Source organism: Ovis aries, chromosome 8 (assembly GCF_016772045.2).
Source record: "Ovis aries strain OAR_USU_Benz2616 breed Rambouillet chromosome 8, ARS-UI_Ramb_v3.0, whole genome shotgun sequence".
Lineage (NCBI taxonomy): Eukaryota > Metazoa > Chordata > Mammalia > Artiodactyla > Bovidae > Ovis > Ovis aries.
Genome location: NC_056061.1, coordinates 29,561,331 through 29,582,320, shown reverse-complemented (window position 1 = coordinate 29,582,320; position 20,990 = coordinate 29,561,331). Strand labels below are relative to the sequence as shown.

At 44.7% G+C, this 20,990-nt stretch overlaps 1 protein-coding gene across 9 annotated transcripts in view; it reads right to left on the bottom strand.

Moving 5' to 3' along the window:
* SCML4 (Scm polycomb group protein like 4) overlaps positions 1 to 20,517 on the bottom strand; it is a 115,767-nt gene extending 95,250 nt beyond the window's left edge. For 4 of the 9 annotated variants that reach the window (XM_042253340.2, XM_042253345.2, XM_042253347.2 and 1 more), the window contains exons 1-2: positions 20,327 to 20,517; positions 20,169 to 20,240 (exon numbers count right to left, since the gene is read on the bottom strand). In XM_042253340.2, coding sequence (XP_042109274.1) covers positions 20,169 to 20,226 — 58 coding nt within the window. In that variant the 5' untranslated portion in view covers positions 20,227 to 20,240; positions 20,327 to 20,517. Of the gene's footprint in view, positions 1 to 20,168; positions 20,263 to 20,326 lie in introns of all 9 variants that reach the window. The other 5 variants (XM_004011230.6, XM_042253346.2, XM_060419517.1 and 2 more) reach the window with 3 other exon arrangements.
* Positions 20,518 to 20,990: the final 473 nt, after the last annotated feature.

Genomic DNA, 20,990 nt, shown 5'->3' with positions numbered 1-20,990 from the left:
GTCCTAGTGTGATTAGATTGACTAGTTTTCTGTGAGTATGGTTTCAGTGTGTCTGCCCTTTGATGCCCTCTAGCAACAGGGTGCTATTTTATATTGATGGCCTGGGAAAGCCTCTCATCAAGGTATATTTGAGCAGAGACCTCGAACTTGGAGAGTGAGCCCTGAGGATATGTGAATGAAGAATGTACCAAGCGGAGAAAACAGCAAGAAGCCCACAGTGATTACATACTTGGTGTACTAGGACAGTGAGAAGGCCAGGATACTCGGTGTAGAGAGTCTGAGGGGAGGGGTGGGAGAAGAAGTGAAAGAGAGAATAAGGGGCCAGAGAGTGCAGTACCCTGTAGATCACTTATGAGTGTTGGTTCTTCCTCTGAGATGCAGAATCACCAGAGATTTCTGAGCCAGAGAAGTAATGTGAGTCACTCTGGCTGCTGTGTGGAGAACACAGCTATGTGAATTCCGTACCAATTTACTCATTTTCATTTTAAACATGAACATGTGTGTGTACAACTTGTATAACTCAAAAAAAAAAAAAATAATTTAAAATAAATAAATAACCCTCAACAGCCTGCTACAAAGTTAAGCCCTGGCAGAGTGTCCACCACTGCCTGAGGCCAGACCCCCTGGGAAGGCAACGTGGGGCCCAGGGCTCTGCTTCTCAAGTTTCATTTCAGCCTTACAGATGCAGGATACCCAGAGGGGAGGGGTGTACAAATCAGACAGAGAAAATGGAGCCAGATTGAAATTGCAACATGTTGATGAAGCATCCAAGGACCTAATATTGGAATCCAAACACATTATATTATACCTATGTATATGTGTATACACACACAGACACATAAAACCTTTTAATTTTAAAAGTTGGCCAGCCCTCCATATTTCTCCTGCTAGCAGAGGATATTATCCAGCTGTTCCACTTTTTCTCATCCCTTAAAAAGAAAAAGTGTGACAAAACTGAGGCCCTTGAGGCAACCCAGAGCTGAGCTGGACACACAGCCCTTACCTGGGAGGAGGCCCTGCTCTCATCCTAGCCTGAGGCGTGAGACCAGCACCGGTCATCTGAGCAGGGTTGGGTGAAGGTGGAGTTCAAATTCATCTCTCCCTCTCATCCCGTTTATGAATTCCTCCTATGTTTGACAGAGGAGCCAATCCCCACATTTGCTGCCCTCATATGCCATGGGCCTATACATGGTCTACACACAGAAAGCTGCTCCATTGCTAGATATGACTGATTGCAAATTCTTCTTGATCTTGAGCTGAACCTTGCCCTCCAGAAACTTCTCTTCCTTGGTCCTAGCTCAGTCTCTGGATTTACATGGGGAAGTCCACTTTCCCCTCCGTGTGGAAGCTAATTCTTTGTTTCTAGAGGAAAATCATGGTGAGATTCACACCTTCCTCCTGTATTTCTTACCTTGTCTCTCTCCATTCCAGACTCAAGGCATGTTCCCCCTGATCCACAGACAGACTGTCTTGTACACACTGTTTCACCTGTGCAATCCCTTACCACCTCCCTTCTCTGCCCTGGCACACTGAAAGTCATCCTTCCAGAAGTTTCCTAGGTCATTTCTGTGTCAAGACTCCTTACCTGTCCAGCAATGAGGACCACCCCCTTCTTACACTCCCATGGCACTTTGTAGGAACTCCTACAGTGGACCTCTCAGTGCCTGGTAATGATAGCTGCATGTGACTTGCCTGGCTTGCTTCTCTGCACCTCCAACCAGACTGAGAGCTTCTCTCAGGCAAGTGCCAACTTTTCATCCTCAGGACTTTCATAGGGATGAACATATAGCTGATGCTGAATAAGTATATATTGAGTAGATTTATTATTTAATGAAATTATCCTGGGAAATAGATGGGAAAACAGTGGAAACAGTGGCAGACTTTATTTTGGGGGCTCCAAAATCACTGCAGATGGTGATTGCAGCCATGAAATTAAAAGACGCCTACTCCTTGGAAGAAAAGTTATGATCAACCTAGATAGCATATTCAAAAGCAGAGACATTACTTTGCCAACTAAGGTCCATCTAGTCAAGGCTATGGTTTTTCCTGTGGTCATGTATGGATGTAAGAGTTGGTCTGTGAAGAAGGCTGAGCGCCGAAGAATTGATGCTTTTGTACTGTGGTGTTGGAGAAGACTCTTGAGAGTCCCTTGGACTGCAAGGAGATCCAACCAGTCCATTCTGAAGGAGATCAACCCTGGGATTTCTTTGGAAGGAATGATGCTAAAGCTGAAGCTCCAGTACTTTGGCCACCTCATGTGAAGAGTTGACTCATTGGGAAAGACTGATGCTGGGAGGGATTGGAGGCAGGAGGAGAAGGGGATGACCGAGGATGAGATGGCTGGATGGCATCACTGACTCGATGGATGTGAGTCTGAGTGAACTCCGGGAGTTGGTGATGGACAGGGAGGCCTGGTGTGCTGCAATTCATGGGGTCGCAAAGCGTCGGACACGACTGAGTGACTGAACTGAACTGAACCTGGGCACCTATGTATTTTCACATGACCTGAATCCTATGTTGCTTTCTTCCAAGTCTTAACAAAGATGGGGGAAAAAGATTAATAAAAGAAAATCATCTAGGCCTATGTTCCCAGTCAGAAGACTGTATTAGGTATTGTTGAGAAGAGTAAACAGCCCCCTCTTCCCTAAACCCTCACGGATGGAGGACCCTGCTTTCCTTAAGCAGCTGGTGGAGGAGAAAGAGATCTATTGGGTGGCACTTGACGCATGCCACGTCCTGACTCAGTCCCTCTCACATGAGGGAGGCCTTGCTGTTTCCATTCTGTAGGTGAGATTCTTGGTGCTATGTAAGTTGCCCAGGCTCTGTAACATTACAGACGGTGATGTGGAAAGTGTGCTTGACTCTAAAGCCCTCATTTTCTACAGCTCAATCTGTCTTTAAGAGGGGAAAACATAAGGAAGAAACAGAAATTAACAAAGAGATGATGGGAAAGTTAAAGTAGCTGGAGACCAGTTGGATTGACAAGAAAAAGAATGGTAGCTGGAGGAGATTCCTCCTCAACTCTCCTTCTTTAAAGCCCTCTTTAAATAGAGGAGACCTAAGTGTGTTTCTCGGAGATGGCAATGGCACCCCACTCCAGTACTCTTGCCTGGAAAAATCCCATGAATGGAGGAGCCTGGAAAGCTGTGGTCCATGGGGTCGCTGAGGGTCGGACACAACTGAGCAACTTCACTTTCACTTTTCACTTTCATGCATTGGAGAAGGAAATTGCAACCCACTCCAGTGTTCTTGCCTGGAGAATTCCAGGGATGGTGGAGCCTGGTGGGCTGCCAGCTATGGGGTCACACAGAGTAGGACACAATTGAAGTGACTTAGCAGCAGCAAGTGTGTTTCTGGGCAAAGCGTAACAGGACAGAGGGATGGTAGAACGTTCAAGAGAAAGAGCTGTATGGATAGTAGGTTTGGAGAAGATGTTTGGGTTACAGTGGGGTACGAGTCAATGATCTAACCTAGGAGAGGGGAGGGATGTTACTTTCTCAGATTCCTCTGGAAGGAAGGGAGGCAGCTAGTGTCTGAGTGAGAGCTTTACACTGTCACCTTGGTTCATCCTCACAATCAGCCTGTGCTGGAGATCCTGCCAGCTGTCCTTTGGGTGAGGAGACACGGGTGTTCATAAGGTGAAGAGTGAGGGTCAGCAGGCTGAAGGGAGGGAGGTGGGACTGGAGAGCTGAGGGGCCTGGAGGAGGCACTATTGAGGGGCTGCAAGCAAAAAGGCCCACATTCTAAAACATCTGGCAGTTTGGTCCTTTACAGAAAATGCTTGCTGACCCCTCCAGTATATCATCAGCTCCGTGAAGGCTGGGACCATGACTTAACTTTTTTCTCGTATTCTAGAATAGTGCCTAAAATGTAGAGCTGCTATTAGATGTTAAAATATGAATGGATGGGAAAACATCAGATACAATCTATTTTTAACAGCATGCTTTTTCTCCCTCATTGTGAGAACAATTGAGATTGTGGCCTTTAAAGCAACACATCATGCCATTAGCATACCCTCATTTTCTAAAAAGTGAGGGACGGCAGCCAGTGCAGGAATATTTAATAGAGTATTCTGAAACTCTGACATTGGACTGATTTTATGAGCCCTGATGTTTCTGTTAGATGAAAGCTGCCAAACTACACCTGAAAACCCCAATTACGCCCAGACCCAGCCAAAGCCATATTTTCAACCTGACTTTGTATTCTCCTAAACTATAAAATTTCCCACTTAGCTAAGCGAAGAGTGACATCAAGTTTCACATGTATGGTGAGAGGTTTTATGGGCCCTCAGATCCAAGAGCACATGATAGCTAAAATATTGGAGACCTGAGAAGTTAGCCTGAATCTAAAATATAACATTCTTAATTATAGTAGGAACAATACCATTGAAATGGACAAATGCTATCTCTGAGGAGAACCAGGATTGCTGGGGATCAGAGAGCATGAGAGCCCAGGCATTCATGTGGAGAGGGCCATGGTTATGAGTTCTTGATCTATAGATTTCTGTCAGCTTCAGAAGAATATCTAAGGAGAAGTTCATCTTCTTTTCCTTCCTTGTTGAATAAAATAAGATTTATCATAGGGACAGGAGACACATAGGGAGTTCTGGGCCTACTACCTTCGCTACTTCTTCCAAGCAGCTATCAACTTAGAGGGTCCCCTATCAACTCAGATAGCTGGAGAAGGCAATGGCAATCCACTCCAGCACTCTTGCCTGGAAAATCCCATGGACAGAGGAGCTTGATAGGCTGCAGTTCTTGGGGTCGCAAACAGTCGGACACAACTGAGCGACTTCATTTTCACTTTTATCAACTCAGAAGGACAAACAATCAGAAAGAGACTTTGTCTTCACAAGCGATGAACAAAAAGGGGCTCAGTTGAAAATCCATGTGCTAAGACAGACTCAGTTAGCGTCAACTTATTGCACACTCAATGTGGCCAGGCAATATGCTAGTGTTATGCCCATCTTACCTTGTTTGTTTCCAGAGCTACCTGTGATACAGATGTTCATGTCTGCAGAGCAGTGGGCCCATCAGAGGTCAACATAAGGAGCAGAACCACCCAGCTGTGCCCTGGATGGTGGTTACTAAGTCTCACTGCTAGTAGTGAAAGAAACCAACTGGTGTAGTTACTTATGTTTGTTACTAGTAGTTAATTAGTCAACTTGACAAAAAAATTACTGAACCCCTCTTGATGGGTGAGACACACAGTAGAAACTTACTCTGGCCATTCAGAAAGACAGTCAGATCTGCTAGCACCAGAAGTGAGTCTCCTGCCTTTCAAGGACGACCTCCTTCAGGAAGCCTCCCTGCCTTCACCCAATTCTTGTACTTTCTCTTAGAGAGCCAATCAGGTCAGTACCTCAATCCCCTGCTCCCTTAGGCTGCTAAGTCTGCTAAGTCGCTTCAGTCGTGTCCGACTCTGTGCGACCCCATAGACGGCAGCCCACCAGGCACCCCCGTCCCTGGGAGTCTCCAGGCAAGATCACTGGAGTGGGTTGCCATTTCCTTCTCCTCCCTTAGGTTGGAGGTTATCTATTTCATGTGTGTGACTGTGACTTGTCACTGAGGGAAATCTCTGAGGACAGCTGCTGCCTCGCACTTGAGGCTGTGATGCAAGACTGGTGTCTGAGCAACCCAGGATTTGAATCCCAGCCGTGCCACTGCCGAGGTGATTAGATCGCCTCTTTTCATCTCTCTGACTCATGCATCTCCAAGGCCGAATCACTGACCTGAGGGCAGCTGCCACATCTTTCTCTTGGTTCCCTGGCTCTTTGCCCATATGGTGCTGGTAGCTGGTCAGAGCTTTGACCTCCACCCTGCAAGAATCTCCCAGCTTGTCTGATGGCAAAGAACTGGCTTCCCCAGCGTAGGGCTCAGGCGCTCCTCTGTGATGAATCGCTGGCAGCCAGAGCACGTGCATCAGCAACAGGGGAGGGAGCGGAGGGAAATTTAAATAAGTCTTAGGGGATTGGAAAATTATCTGGTGAAATGTTCCTAAGCTTTTTCTACTTAATACCCATAAATTTCAGGGGCCATGTGCGCTAACAGCTTTTGATTTACAATGTCTTTATTCTTGCATTGTATTTATGCCAAATTATGAAAAGGTAGCAAGAGTCAAAAGAACCTTTTAAAAATGCTTGGGGACCCATCATGGGGTCAAGCCATTTCTGTCAATCTTTGCCGCCACTTGGTTAAAATGAGGGCTCTGGGTGCTGACAGCTGAGTAGCTAATTGGTGTTGGACGCCAGCCCACCAGGAGTCCTTCTCTTCATAGAAACTTTTTCCTCCCTTCCCCCAGCTCCCTGCCTTGGGTAAGACCTTTTAATGGCTGCTGAGGGCAAGGAGGAAAGCCCGCCTTGGGTAAACTTTGTGGGGCCAGGTTTCACTCAGCTACAACAGCAGAGAAATATTCCCAAGACCTCTAATTAAAATGCCTACAGTCAACCAGTATGCTCCTGTTTCATTGCCCAGGGGTTGCAAAGCTCCCTGCTAATGCCGAACACAAATTAACTAAATGCTGTGTCAGCCTTTCTTGTCCCATTACAATGTTATTGTCATATTTATTAGCACAATTCCCTGTTGGACACTGGCTGGAATATCTGAAACGCGAGTTAAGCACTCTTCTTAGCTAAATGGGAAAAATGCTTGGCCGTTTTCCTGCACACACATCAACTCTGTGATTTGTGTTCACAGCAACACCCCACCAAAGACAAGCCACCCTGCCCTGCTGACGTTGTCTGCACTGGATGGAGACAGTTCTCCAAACCTGATGGAGACAGTTCCCACAAACTGTAATTGTCTTTCATTCACATGACTGTAAAACGACTAGGTTGTTGCCACTGATTTTACTTCAAAGAACAGCTCTATTACCTGCTTACTAAAATTTAACAATCTATAGTGCTTCCTTGAATTAATTACAGTGTCAGGGGAAAACAAACATCACACATCACATTCAACATCACTCCAAATCACATCAGCCCAATTGCGTGATATTCAGAATTCAGTTTACTTTTGCACATCTCCCTCAGACTCCCTCCTGCTTTGTCAGTCTGGCTGCACGCCTCCACACTCATCTGTGGGAGACATGTTTTACCCAGAGTAATAGAGAAGCTGGATGAAAAAAAAAAAGAAAACAAAAACACCTCTTTGGGATGTTTGACCCTGCTACTGTCATAGACACTGCAGCAAGAGCGCGTCAGCCTCCTTGCAGCAGAGCCTGTTAACCACATGCATCCGAACATCCGTGTCAAATTCAGGCCACAGTAATTATCATTCATTTTCAACAGGCTAATCTCTCAAGAATAAGAAAGAACTACTACATTGAAGAGTTCAAGAAAATCTAGTTAAAGGGATGAAATGTAGATTAGTAGTTTTCACTTAAGGAGAATCTGTAACTTCAAGACTCCCCCCACCCAACTGGTGCACAAAGCATCTTAGGATGTCTCCCAGGACATCATCTTAGGATGTCTTGTGTCCTACTGAGAGGGGCAGTGTGCACTGTGGAAAGTTCCATCTGTCTCTCAGACACAGCACCTTGCGTGAGTGAGGGCTGTCCAGAGTACCCCCAGTCGAAGGAATCTGCCTGGAGAAAAGGATGTGTCTTCTTCAATCTCACTGAGGTACCCACCTCTGATTTTCTGTTCTGCTATTAAACTAAGTCAAAGAGGCCAAAGAGATAAAAATGTTGTCCTAAGGACTTTTCATCCCACCTCCAAGGGCAGTTAGAACACAAATTCTCAGAGAGAGGACAGGAGGTAAGTGAAATTGATGGTGTCACACAGCATCATCCAAACAAGCCCAGCCCAGAGAGGCATATGAAAATGACCAACTTCCGTCATGGTCATGAGACATGGACTTATTATAGCACCTATGATGTCACACTGCATACATCACATCTGAGCTCCTTGTCACCACTGTGCCAGACTTCACATTACATATTGAGACAGGATGCCCAGTGACACTGTCTTACCAGAGGACCAAGCTGCCTGTGACATACAATTCTGTGCAGGAGCTGGCAGGGGTGGCCCGAGGCACCTACAGAAAACAGGGCAGCCAGCTGGGGGTGCAGGGAATGGTCATTCCCAGGAAGACAGCTGGAAGTCTGAAGGGTGGCTCAAATCTCCCCAGAAGAAGAGTCACCAACAAGGACATTCTCTGACCTAAAATCTCCTCTGAAAGCCAAAGAATAACTTCTCCAAGACACATTACAGGGAGGATTCAGAGGATCACAGCCTCTATAGGTGAACTAAGCAATAGCACCAAGAATTTTAGCTCCAAACTCTCAGACCCTCAATAGGGATGGCCCAGGGCACAATACAGTGCTTAGCCAACTTTAGATCCTTAGCAACAACTTTTGTGATATCTGTCGTGTCTGAACATCTCCTATGGTGATGGTGAATTTTGTGTGTCAACTTGACTGGACTGTAGGACAACCAGATAATTTGGTCAAATGTATTCTGAGTGTATCTGTGAGGATGCTTTTGGATAAGATTAACATTTGACTCCGTAGGCTCAGTAAGCAGATTTGTTCCCTCTAATGTGGGTAGTGAAGGCCTGAATACAACACAAAGGCTAAGTAAGAGGGAACTCTTGGTGCGTGATGGCCTTTGAGCTGGGACATCAGGTTTTTTCCTGCCTTCAGACTTGAACTGAAACATCAGTTCCTCTTAGGTCTCAAGCTGGCCAGCTTTCAGACTGGAACTACTATTGGCTCTTTTGGGTCTATAGCTTGCTGACCAGAGATCATGGAACTTCTCAGCCTCCATAATCATTTGAGCCAAGGTGGGAGTGGGAGAAAGGGGCAGGGAGCCACGCTGCACAGCCTTCAGAATCTTAGCTCCACAACTGGGCACTGAACCCAGGCCACAGCAGGAAAGAGCCAAGTCCTAACCATTGGACCACCAGGGAATTTCCTGCCAATTCCTTATAATAAATCTCTGTCTCTAATCAGTCTATCTACCTATCCTCTTGGTTCTGTTTCTCTGGAGAACCCTAATAATATACCTCCTGTACCATATTTACCTAATAACTACTAAATCTTTAAACAGCCTATTTAAGTAAATGAATTTTAAAATGCAACTCTGTCATATTTATGTTTAAATCAAAAATTTTTATTAAAAATATAAACATATAAGCTATCTGTAAGATTAAATACACACATTAAAATAATAGCTTCCCTGAAAACACACACTTCTGATGGTAACTGTATATGGATCAAACTTCTCTCATTTCAATTCCTACCAAATGGAAATCAACTATATTTTATAGTGAATCTTACCCTCCTTTTTAAGTGGAAAATCCTTCTCTCTTAGGCACCAAAAATAATACCCAACACACAGTACAACACACAGAGTGACATTACTATGTGCTTAACGTGGCTACACTTGAAAACTACTCCAAACTACTTGTGGCTTATTATGTCCGTCTCATCATTTTGTGGGTCAGGAATTTAGGAAAGGCTCAACTGAGCAGTCTGTCTCTGCTCTTGAGGCATCAGCTGGGGAGGCTGGGACAGGAACACCCACTTCCAGGATGGTATCTTCACCCGCACGTCTAGTGGCTCCATGTACTGTCTCTTTCTCTCTCCCCTTGGGTGTCTCATTCTCCAGGGTCTCCAGAGCTTCCTGTGGCCTGGCAGGCCTGGGGCAGTCACGTTTCTTACGTGGTGTCTCAGCGCTCCAAGCGTGAGCATTCCAAGAGTCCCAGAGGCTCTTTACCTCTGTCCTGGAAGTCACATCCTATGAGCCAAGCAAGTCACTTAGGACAGCCCAGAGTCAAAGAGAGGGAATGAACCCGTACAGCTTCATGGGAGGAATGTCAAAGAATCTGTACCAGCTTTATTCCTTCACCCCATTCCCGTGTAGGGAAGAAGGAGAAAGTACTCAAACACGAGGTTTCCACATCATGGATAAAAGTGTATCATGTATCCAGAATGAAGGCAGGAGTCGGGTCATATTGGAGCAAAGGCATCAGTTTGAAGTCAGGCACAGTCAGCTTTGAGACCGTATATACCACTGACTGGGTGACCTTGACCTTAAACTCACTGAATCTCAGGGGGTATGGGTTGCATGGGGGAGTCTTGTCTGTAAAGTGGAATAATGGTATGTTCCAGGGCTATTGTGTGGATACCTAGTAAAAAATGAAAACTTTAATCAGTAAGAATTAATGAGCTTAAGCAAACCCAGGAAAACAGTGATGATTTTACAAATATATTTATAAAATACTGTATTTACCATAAAACCTACTCACACTCTGAAGGAAAATGAGACATAATAGAAAGAGCCTTCTCACTTAGCTTAAAAGCTGCAGTTTTTGGAGGAAATTCACCAGCAAGCATCTTCTCAGAATGTCAGTTACCCCCAAATTCCTACCATGATACCTGAGATGGCTCTGCTTAGTAATCATGTAGGGAGCTGGCAAAACAGCACCATCTTCTTTCTAAGCCATAATTGATCGAGTGTTTGAGGAGGTAGGAGACAGTGAAATGCACAGCAACTTGGCAGGCTCTGATCCTTCAGGTGCTTGGTGGTGGGGATAACACCCCTTGTGGAGGGGCATTTTAGAAATGTGTGGGAGATGCTTTTACCTGGCCCGCAGCTGGGGGCAGGGTGAACATTACTGGAGGGTGGCGACCAGGATGCTAAGTGTGCGGAGCTGTCCCACATAAGGTAGCAATGTCATACCAGACAGTCACATAAGGGCAGACCTCATTTTTCTGAACCTAGAACTAACTTCACTTACATGTAAACATAATGTATTTCTATTCGGCTATGATATTTTCCAGGCGTTCAATCAGTACGTAAATCAAGGAAAAGACTCTTCTCTGTTTTGTTCACAGTTCCCAGAGTTGTTTACCGCTTTGGAAAATCCTGTCACTGGCAGCAGCGTGAGCTCGTGCTATCCAAGGGCCCAATCCCACCCACTGTCCCAGCTGCACTGGAGGTGGCAGGTGTCATGCACCTGATCTCATCACTGTGGCGGCATCCAGAGCCGGGCTCCTGCACTGGAAGTAATCCCAAGTCATGCTGCCTTCATTCCTCTTTGTAATACCTCACAGTGACATCAGCCTGACTTTTCTTAAATTATGAATGTGGGTGGGTTATATTATCTGGGAAATTTACTTCAGGATTGTAAGTGAAAGTCGCTTAGTCGTGTCTGACTTTTTGTGATCCCATGGTCTATACAGTCCATGGAATTCTCCAGGCCAGAATACTGGAGTAGGTAGCCTTTCCCTTCTCCAGGGGATCTTCCCAACCCAGGGACCAAACCCAGGTCTCCTGCACTGCAGGCAGATTCTTTACCAGCTGAGCCACAAGGGAAGCCCAGGATTGTAAACAGGGTGTTAAAAAGTATTTGTAATAAAAATGAGAGTTGAGTTTGACAAGCCTGAGAGCCCATTGCTTTAAAAAAAAAAAAAAAAGTTTGCTCTGGATCAAAAATGGCTTTCCAAGTGGAAACACCAGGGAATCATTTCCTTTTTGGAACCTGCTGGACCTAGGAGCAGCCCAGCCAAGCTGAGCAGGAGCAGCTGGCACTGAGGCACGAAAGAACTCTTTCTCTTCACCCTCAGTGGTGAAGAGACACGGACACTTCATCAAGGCTCACCAGACTTCACAGCGCCATGTGACCCACGACAAGTTAAGCCTTGGTTTCCTTATCTGTGTAATGAAGGTAAAAACAGCCCCTCCTACACTGACTTACTATGTGGATCAAATCAAACAGATGAGATAAAGCATGTTTCGTGCTTTTCCCAACACCCCTGTGCATATGGGGCTCAATAAATGGAAACAGGCATTTATTACTGGGATAGGCTGGGACCCGGCACCCTTTGCTTCATGCTTGCACCTGGACAAATGTCTCCTGGAGCAACAGAAGACAAAGAAATTATATGGGACTAAAAATAGCTATGTGTATGTGCAGTTGAGGCAAATTATGGACAACGAGATACAGAAAAACCAAAAACCCAACTGCCACTTCTTAAAAGTGGGAAGCAAAAGAAAGCTGCTGGAAGCAAAAGCAGGGTGCTATGCATGGCCCCTGCACACAACATCACAAAGGGGTGGGCAAACCCCACTCTGCCCAACCCCTGGACACACCCCCTACAGCTCACCTCATATAAGCAACCAGCTCAGCCCTCCTCAGGGAGCAAGCAAGGGAGCAAGGGAACATGTTACTTGTGCTAGCTCCCTCCTGCTGCAGGAGGGGCCCCAGTAAAGCCTTGCCTGAATTTCTTTCCTGGCCTGTGATCAATTTCCATTGATTAAGGAGGCTAAGAGCATTACCATTTGTACAGCACTTTATAGTTTATAATGCTCTTTTCCGTATACTGGCTCCTTTGAACTTTATGTACATTATCCCAAGTACCCTTCCCAACAACTTCTGAAATATTGGGGAGAGACTGAGGCTTGCCCTGGGAGGGAGACCTTCAAAACCCATTCAGTCAAAGAATCTCATGATCACTTAGAGACCACTTCTCAGAGTATATGTTTTCACTTTTAACTCTTCCCTTCAAATGTCAGATGTTTCTCCCTCAGTATAATTATTTAGGCTATTATTTTAACATTCCAGCTTCCACTGAGGGGTGAGCTAGCTAGAAAATGGTCCAAGACTGAAGTGGATCCACGGTCTCAGTGTAAATTCCTCTTATCCTGTCCCAAATCTAGCAAGTGCACAAGCAGAATATATGAAATCTCAACCAAAGGGCAGCTGGTCACTGCTTAACTTTGTCCAGGAAGCCACCTAAACCACCCTGTCCACTGCTGGAAATCCACACAGACCAGCTAAGTCTTGGTCCCATGGAAATATTTTTCCCTTGGGCTTAGAAATGTCAACTATAGCCATAAAAGCAGTGGCCTAAGAGAAACAGATTTTTTTTTTTTTAATGACTGTGCTGTTGCTGTGCTTAGCTGCTTATTCGTGACACACTCTTTGTGACCCCATGGACTGTAGCCTGCCAGGCTCCTCTGTCCATGGGGATTCTCCAGGTAAGAATACTGCAGTGGGTTGCAATGCCCTCCTCCAGGGGATCTTCCTAGCTCAGGGACCAAACCCAGGTCTCCTGCATTGCAGGTGGATTCTTTTCTATCTGAGGCACCAGGAGAGCCCAAGAAGTAGAGTGGATAGCCTATTCCTTCTCCAGTGGACCTTCCCAACCCAGGAATCCAACTGGGGTCTCCTACATTGCAGGCAGATTCTTTACCAGCTGAGCTACCTGAGAAGCCCCTTAGTGACTGTACTTCCAGTTTATCCTACACTACTCTGGTCTCAAGCCAACTAGTAGGAATTCAATTTCTCCACACTTGATCCTAGCAGATTTGGGCTGCTTCCAGGGAAATGTGTGTAAAAGACAAACTTTTCTGAATGTATTTTTTCTTTACTCTGCTATCAGAGAATTTTAGGTACTTTATTCTTTATTGGGTTCATGCCAAATGACTTCATAACTAAAAGAAGAGCCAGAGAAAGAAAGGACCACCCCATTTACGGCATCGTGTACCCTTGGCCCCCACACCTCACCACACACATTGCACCCCAACTCCAGTTTCTAACTTCGATTCCCTGGAGAGAGTTTATATTCACTCGGCCTCATTAACACAAAACAGTTGTACAGCTTCTCACTGTGGGACCAATTAACTATTTCCACATTAGGCACCAACACAGTCTCACCTCACAGTCTGCTCTTATTATTTATGCTAAATACTTAGTATTAATTACATTGCAAACACTCAATACAAGGGCTATATTTTCACACTGTAGGTGATGATTTCAGGCATTAGAGCCAGATGGATTTTTTTCCCACTGTTCCTATGCTTTATAATTATGTGCACCAAAATTTAAAGCTTTCTGCAGCTTTCCACTTGAAGCACCTTTACAAATGAGATTGTAAAGTGGTGAAATCAAATGTGCTTGAGTATCTTTTGGCATCTGTAAGGGGGAATGCTCAATAGAAGTGTGAACGCACAGATGGCTGTTGACCCCCAAATCTCACAGCAAAGCCCCCCAGCACAGGCAACAATGGCAACAGCATGAATCACACTAGTGACCACAGGTTTCTTTGGACTGAAAAATGATTGAACTGCATTCTGACAGTGGAGTTCTTTCCTGATCAAGAAACCCAATGCCTCACCCAACATTTTATTTTCACTTTAGGATAAAGTTATTCACTTTAGGATAAAGTGAATTTAGGAGTTATTCACTTTAGAATAAAGAGCATATCTTAAAAGTTAATGGTTTTATTAAACCTTGACATCACCATAATTTCCCAACAGTGAGGGCAGTAAATCCTAAAGGCTGTGAAGACAAGAGGTCAGTCTCTTTTCTGGAAGGCCACAAAGAATGAGAATGATTCCTCCTGGCTTGTAATAGTTTAGAAATTGTTATGTTAGGGGAAGCACACTGATTGAAACCGCCCACCCTGGCCAGGTACCATAGTAACCATTTGCATGAGTTGTTTTATGACAGGAGATCCTGATAAGGAATATGGAACTAATAAGCCACCACCAATCGGAAGAGTTCGGGAAAGGTCTAAAGGAGACACCGCGTGTCCGTCCACTTCCCGGAATCCCTCTCGCTAGCATCCATCTTGGCTGAGCCAGGCGTGCACAACCAGGAAAGACTCTGAATTAGAATGATTGGCCAAAGACCACCCAGAAACTAATCCCATCACCATAAAACCCGACATTGCGAGCCACGTGGCAGAGCAGTTCTCCTGGGTTTCCTTACCCTACTGCTCACCACCTGGGTGCCCTTTCCCAATAAAATCTCTTGCTTTGTCAGCACATGTGTCTCCTCGGACAATTCATTTCCAAGTGGTAGACAAGAGCCCAGTTTAGGGCCCTGGAAGGGGTCCCTCTACCTGCAACAGTTAGACCCAAAGGAATTAAGTAACACAACCTCCAACTACCAGCTCCAAAACAAAAAGCATGAATGCCCCAAAGTTGTTTCATACCTTGGGTTTTTCTCAATTCTTCCTTTTTTCTTTTACCAAAACTCTGTCAAAACAGGATTCAAATCCTGATGCCAGCCCCAGTCCTGCTCAAAGGCTGCATTCAAGGCAGACCCCGACACATGGCCGCTGAGTGTTAACGTCAGTCCAGCAAGAGGGCTCAAGGCCTGGCTCGGGACACCAGAGAAAAACACACTCCTTGGCGTTCCACCCTGGTTTTCTCATCAGAACAACCATGTCTCAGGATGACTTGTGGACAAATGTGAAAGGGAACATAGAAAATCTTTCCTCCCCAAAGTAAACGAACGACCCATAAGCTCTGTGAGCTGACAGCCATGAGCTACTGTTGGCTCTTACTGAATCCTTTCTGAACTGCACCAAGGGATACAGGAAGAGAGGGTAATGGTCAAGTCCTCGTTGGAAGCGAGATGAAACAGACTCTCTCTCTGGTTTTTACCTTGGTTTAGAGCTATTTTCCCTGGGATGGACTAGGACCCAACCCGTATAATTCTTTGCTTTGCCCAGATCAGCATTTGCTCCCAAGTTTGCCCATTTTGATGAAAGGCTGTCTATTTCTTTAGAATGAATTTCAGCCATATGTTTGTGCTTTGAAAGAATTGGGGCTTTTGCTTTAGAATGGTCAGCACAGAGAGACAAAAAGGGCAAAGGCTTTTGTTACCAAAGATTCAGCTCCCAAATGTTGAGTCACAGTCATAGAGCTAACCAGACAACATCATTGCCTTTCAAAGTATAGCGATGACACTATTTTTCCCTGGCATGTTAATTTTCTCACAACAGCCAACTCCACTCCTCTGCTTGTGTGCTGAATGCCCTACGGAGACAGGAAGGCCACCACTCCTCAGCCCAACCCCTTCCCCAAAAGGCTCAAAGGAGGGTGCAATCTTCCTAAAAAGTACTAACATGAAGGGGAGGGGCGGGGAAAGCAGCAACACTGGGACCAGCTTCCACTTACGTAATCAATAAATGCAGCTGATGACAAAGAAATGCACACCTACCTCACCACAAATAAAAATTCAGGGAGAATGTGTCTGAGCTGATGGGATGGTAAAGAAGCGTTTCTACAATTCTCTATAAATCACAACTGGTCAAACAGTAACGAAAGCAATCCCAGGGAAGCCCCCGTTGTGGATCTCAGAATACACTCCAGTTACTCAGGGTGTCACACAGACTCGGTGGAATGACTTTTCAGCTTAATGCAAAGTGAGAACTGCCACTGGGTAATAAATCCCTTTCTGGGCTAAAATAGTAGTCCATGAAGTAATCACTGCAAGAAGCAAGAGGTGTTTTATCTCAGTGGTGGCAAAGTGCCTCTTCAGATTGAAAAATGCTGATTTATTCCAGAATGCACAAATTCTGCTGGTTGTTCCTCTCCATTCCCCACCCGCCAAGGAAGGAATGTTCTTGACTGCATCAGAACTGCCAGCTTAACCCAGAAGGAAGCTTTGTCTCCAGCATCCGGTCCTATCCAGCCCTCTTGACTGAGAGAAGTAAGGGCTCACCGATGCTAATGTTTAAAGAACCCAGAGGGTGAAGAGAGAGGTCTGACTCCTGGAAGGAGTCTACACCCATCACCACTTGCCTTCCAGCCTCTGTGGCCGGATAGCAGCGTCCCTCCTCAGGCTGCCCCTGAATGCCATCCACAAGTGACCAGCAGCCCCGGGAGTGTGTGGCAGGGGAGGGTTCGTGGTAGAGCAGGCTGCTCAGGGCTCCTCTGCCTCCTCAGACGTTAATCCACATAGCTCAGAATAAGCCAGATTTCAAACAGCCCTGAGCATGTCGAAAATGGCCTGCAGCTCTTCTCATCAGTCTCAGTCAATCTCGGCATCGGGCAAACCGCGGGTGAGAGTTTGCAGACACATTGAGGAAAGAACCCTTGCCAGAACTGAAACCGAGATGAACGCAACAACAATGAAAAACACTTAGAACCACATGGGCTCATAGCCAAACACTCGAATTTGGTCTGTACGTAGCAACAAACGCAGGCTTCACCACATAGGTTTACAGCAGAGATTCTAGCAGAGATTTACAGCAGAGACTAGCTTGTGGCGTTCTTGCAAATGCAGAGGTTTTTTTTTTCGGGGGTGGGGGGAGGGGGCGGGCCGCGGGGGAAAGGTAGAAAAGGAAAATGAAGAAAGAGAGACAGATGCAAAGGCAATCCAAACAGTGAGCCACTCTCAAACTTCAGAAATTGTGCCACAATTGGGGTGATCCTAATGGTCTCGGAATCACGTTAGAAAATGTCACAATAGACATTTGAATTAAAATCCAGTAGGTTTGCCAAAAGACCAATTGTTAAAACTTGGCAAGTTTCCAGAGAATTTACTAGGCTGCATACTGCCCGGGGCTGAGAGAATTGCTAATTCCAGAGAAAGTTAATTATCACCTTATTGATAAAGGGGTAATTTTTAAAGCTTATGGTGTGGCTTTTGTGACTCATTAATTAAAATTTAGAGTAATTTACTAGACACAGTGGTGGCTTCTGTTACATTATATCTGTACCAAACCATTTGATTTTTCTCCCAGTGGCTGTTTTTAATCCCCCTTGCCTCTCCTCACCTGTCTGCCTTTGAAAGCAACAAAAGCATTAAAAACGTGTAAATCTTTCAAAAGCCTTTTGCGAGATTGCAGGATTAAGAAGTAAGATGTCCAAGGGGGCACTCACACAAAGTCCTCTCCTAGAAATGTCAGATTTGCCCACAGAAATGAAGAAGCACATGTGCTCACACCAAAAGGGACTGCTTTTACAAACTTCATCTCCAAAATGTTAAACCGAATTGTATGCCCTTTGATAATTTGATGGAAAAGAGTCTTTCCTCATCTCTTTTCTTTTCTCTCCCACACCATCCCCAAATAAAAGCAGCGGCTCGGTGGAGCAGAAGCCTCAGGGAATGAAACTGGAGGTGTCTGGGCTCTTAAGTTCCCAGGCGGTGTCGCCTCCTGCTCTCTCCGGGACGGCTGGATCGGGGTAAGCACGCCGGGCCACCTGGCGTTGGGGTGACGCTGCGGCTTCCAGGGGTAAAGCCTCGGGAGGAACCTCAACCGGCGGAGCTCTGTCGGGGGCCCCAGGGTGCCAGTTCTGAGCCCCGCCTCATCTCTGCCCGGTCCGCGTTGGCTCTAAAGCGTCGTCAGGAGCGAGTGAACATGTGTGATGTGTCCGCCCACCGCGCCAGACTGTAAACAAACCTACCAAACCCTGTAAAATCTACCTCCCCACGTGTGCATAAAGATGATTTCTCTCTGGACATCCCTTGTTTAAAGGGCACTTCAGCAATGTTTCCTTAAACTTGTTGAAGTGTTTAAGGTCCAAAATTGAGATTTAAAAATACATAAAAGCCGCCACAATATAAGAGGTTTCTGCTTTTGATTTTTCACATCAGTTAAAGTTTAAAATTAAAAAAACAGAAATCCTATCTTTGTACTTTGGGGCATCGCTTGAATTTTTATAATAAGGAAGCATTTCACATTTAAAAAGTCATTATTTTTTGAATTTTCAATACAAAAGCTTTAGAGCAGAGACAGTACCTGGGGCTGGCTTGTGTTCTAGCAGCTCGACTGCTTATATTACCTGCTACTGGAAGAACCCCTGCGACCCCAAACCCCAGAAACCAAGAACTATAGAAAGTGAAACTGCTTCTGCTGGTTTCACTTGCCTCAAAAACACACCACAAAAAGCAAATAAATGATCGAAAGCAATTTATTCTTGTTTTCTTTCTATTAGTGTTCATTTACTTGTTAGGTTTTTGTTATTGTTGTTGTTTCGGGCGGTGGGTGCTGGCAGCAAAATAAAAGTTATTTAAGTGGCACAGGGAAGAAATTTAAACATGTTAAACATAAAAGAACTGGTTATTTGTGGAATTTTCACTTTTCTTATAATTCCACAAATCAAGCAGACATTAATTTACCAAAATAATACATAGCCTCTCCATAGACCCAACTTACAGAGATAAAGTACATTCATATTTTTAAAAATATCTGTCACAAATATGTTTGAAAGATAAAGACTGTGAAGTCAGCAAACAACTTCCCTAAAACCGAAGGTTCTACATTCACATTTTATTTGAGTTTAGACGATTCATTACTGCTTTTCTAGGTAATCTTCACCGAGTACTGTTGCTCAAATACCCGCTTCATTTTTTCAGGCTAGTTTTACCAAACAACACACACAAAAAATTGCTGCACAGGAATATTGCACCCTAGGTAGTTTACTTTTCCACACTGTAAATTCCTTCAAAGTTATTTTATACTTTCACTCCAAATAGCCTATTTTAAAAAAAAAAATCGTGAGGACGAAAAAGAACTATGTTTCTCAGTTTTCAAAAATGGTTCCTCTGAAAAAGAAGAAAAACAAAATATACAACAAATGTCTGGATTCTGAAGTGACTGGATTACTTTCTCAAATACCACAATTTCTGAAACTAACCCCAAAGCCACTTTCTCAGGAAGCTACTGATTGTCTTGAGTATCATTGTAGAATCCAGAGCCTCTTCTCCTAAACTGTTACAGGTAGTGGAAAGAACTTTTGACTTTGTACCTGAACCATCAATGAAATGATTCCCTTGCAGCTGGCTCCTCACCCTCATTCACTGTCCTGTCCTGTTCAGCAAGCAACCTGGATAGGCAGCTTCATGCTGCTGGATTCAAGTCACAAAAAGCCCCACCTGGGAAGGAGGTGACTCTGTATTCGAACTTGGGTAAACTGTTCCTGACACTCCACAATCACCTGAGTTTTGTTTTGTTTTTTTTTGTTTGTTTGTTTTTTTGCCAAAACTAACCAACACCAGCAGATAGCAATAAATAGTATTCTTGTCTATCCTGGTAAATTAGGAAAAACCAACATAAAGACATATGAAATATTCCATCTGAGATATAAAACACAAAATTCAATGTTAAATACCACTCTTGCATGTTCACAACATATTGATTACAAACATTAAATTCTAGGCTAATGTATTTTATCCTGAGATATACTGTAATTTTTTATAATTAAAAAACAAAAGAAGCGAAATCACCATGCCAGAAAAAAAGCGAACCAATTATTTGAGTTCACATTTGGGAAAAACAGTAACTCTCTACATATTCAAAGACAGAGTGAAAGTAGTGTATGCACACCAAATGGATAAACTATATAATTCTATACCACATCTCCCCCTCTGAGATCTGGCCAAGAAATCTCTGTATTCTGAATAGGAGGAACTAAAGTTTACCTGCCAGCCTCAGCAGTTTCAGTGCAGGATGCTTGTGCGTTGTTGTAAAGGTAGACATGCAACCCAGGAGATCTGAAACAGGTAAGCTGTCACGCTGATAGTGAAAAGAGAAGGACCCCATGTCAGCGGCACACCCACCGATTGGGCATCTCCCTTACCTACAGTTCGTGCACCAGAGCCCTGATCAGGTTCTTTACCAGGCCGGGAATGTTGACTCAGAAGACAGATGACTTTCAGTACATGCAAACCGAGTGTTGCAAAAGCTAATCTTCCACCCGTGTGTTAGTAGCTCATAGTTAGTCTCCAGCAGCCCTGCTCTCCGGCTGCAAACATCTCATTAGACTAATGCATTCAGCACAGGCAGAAAACTCGATTTACCATAGCTACAGCAATGAATTTCCATTACGATGACAGCTTCAACCACATCATGTCCGGAAAACCAGCCAACCACTGGCTTTTAAAGAACACACACATTTTACATGCAGAAAACGAGTCGCGAGTGTGTGTGTGTGTGTGTGTGTGTGTTTCCTTCCTCTTAGCAGCCCAACTAGAGAAATGTGCAGTGTAGCTTTTTTGCCTACACGAGCTGCAAGGTAATGACACTTCTGCTTCTTTAGTAGTTACATCCTTGTAATAACCTGAATTATGTTACAATTGTCAGAATGGGTGTTTCCAACATTTCGGTTTTCATTACCCCTCCTCTGTTGCCATGGAAACCAGACTGTAACATCATCTCTTTGTCCCAGTCCTGCAGCAGTGTGAGCCAGCACTGGGCTTATAAGATACCAGTGATCTGAAAGAGTGAATGTTTGACCTTGGACA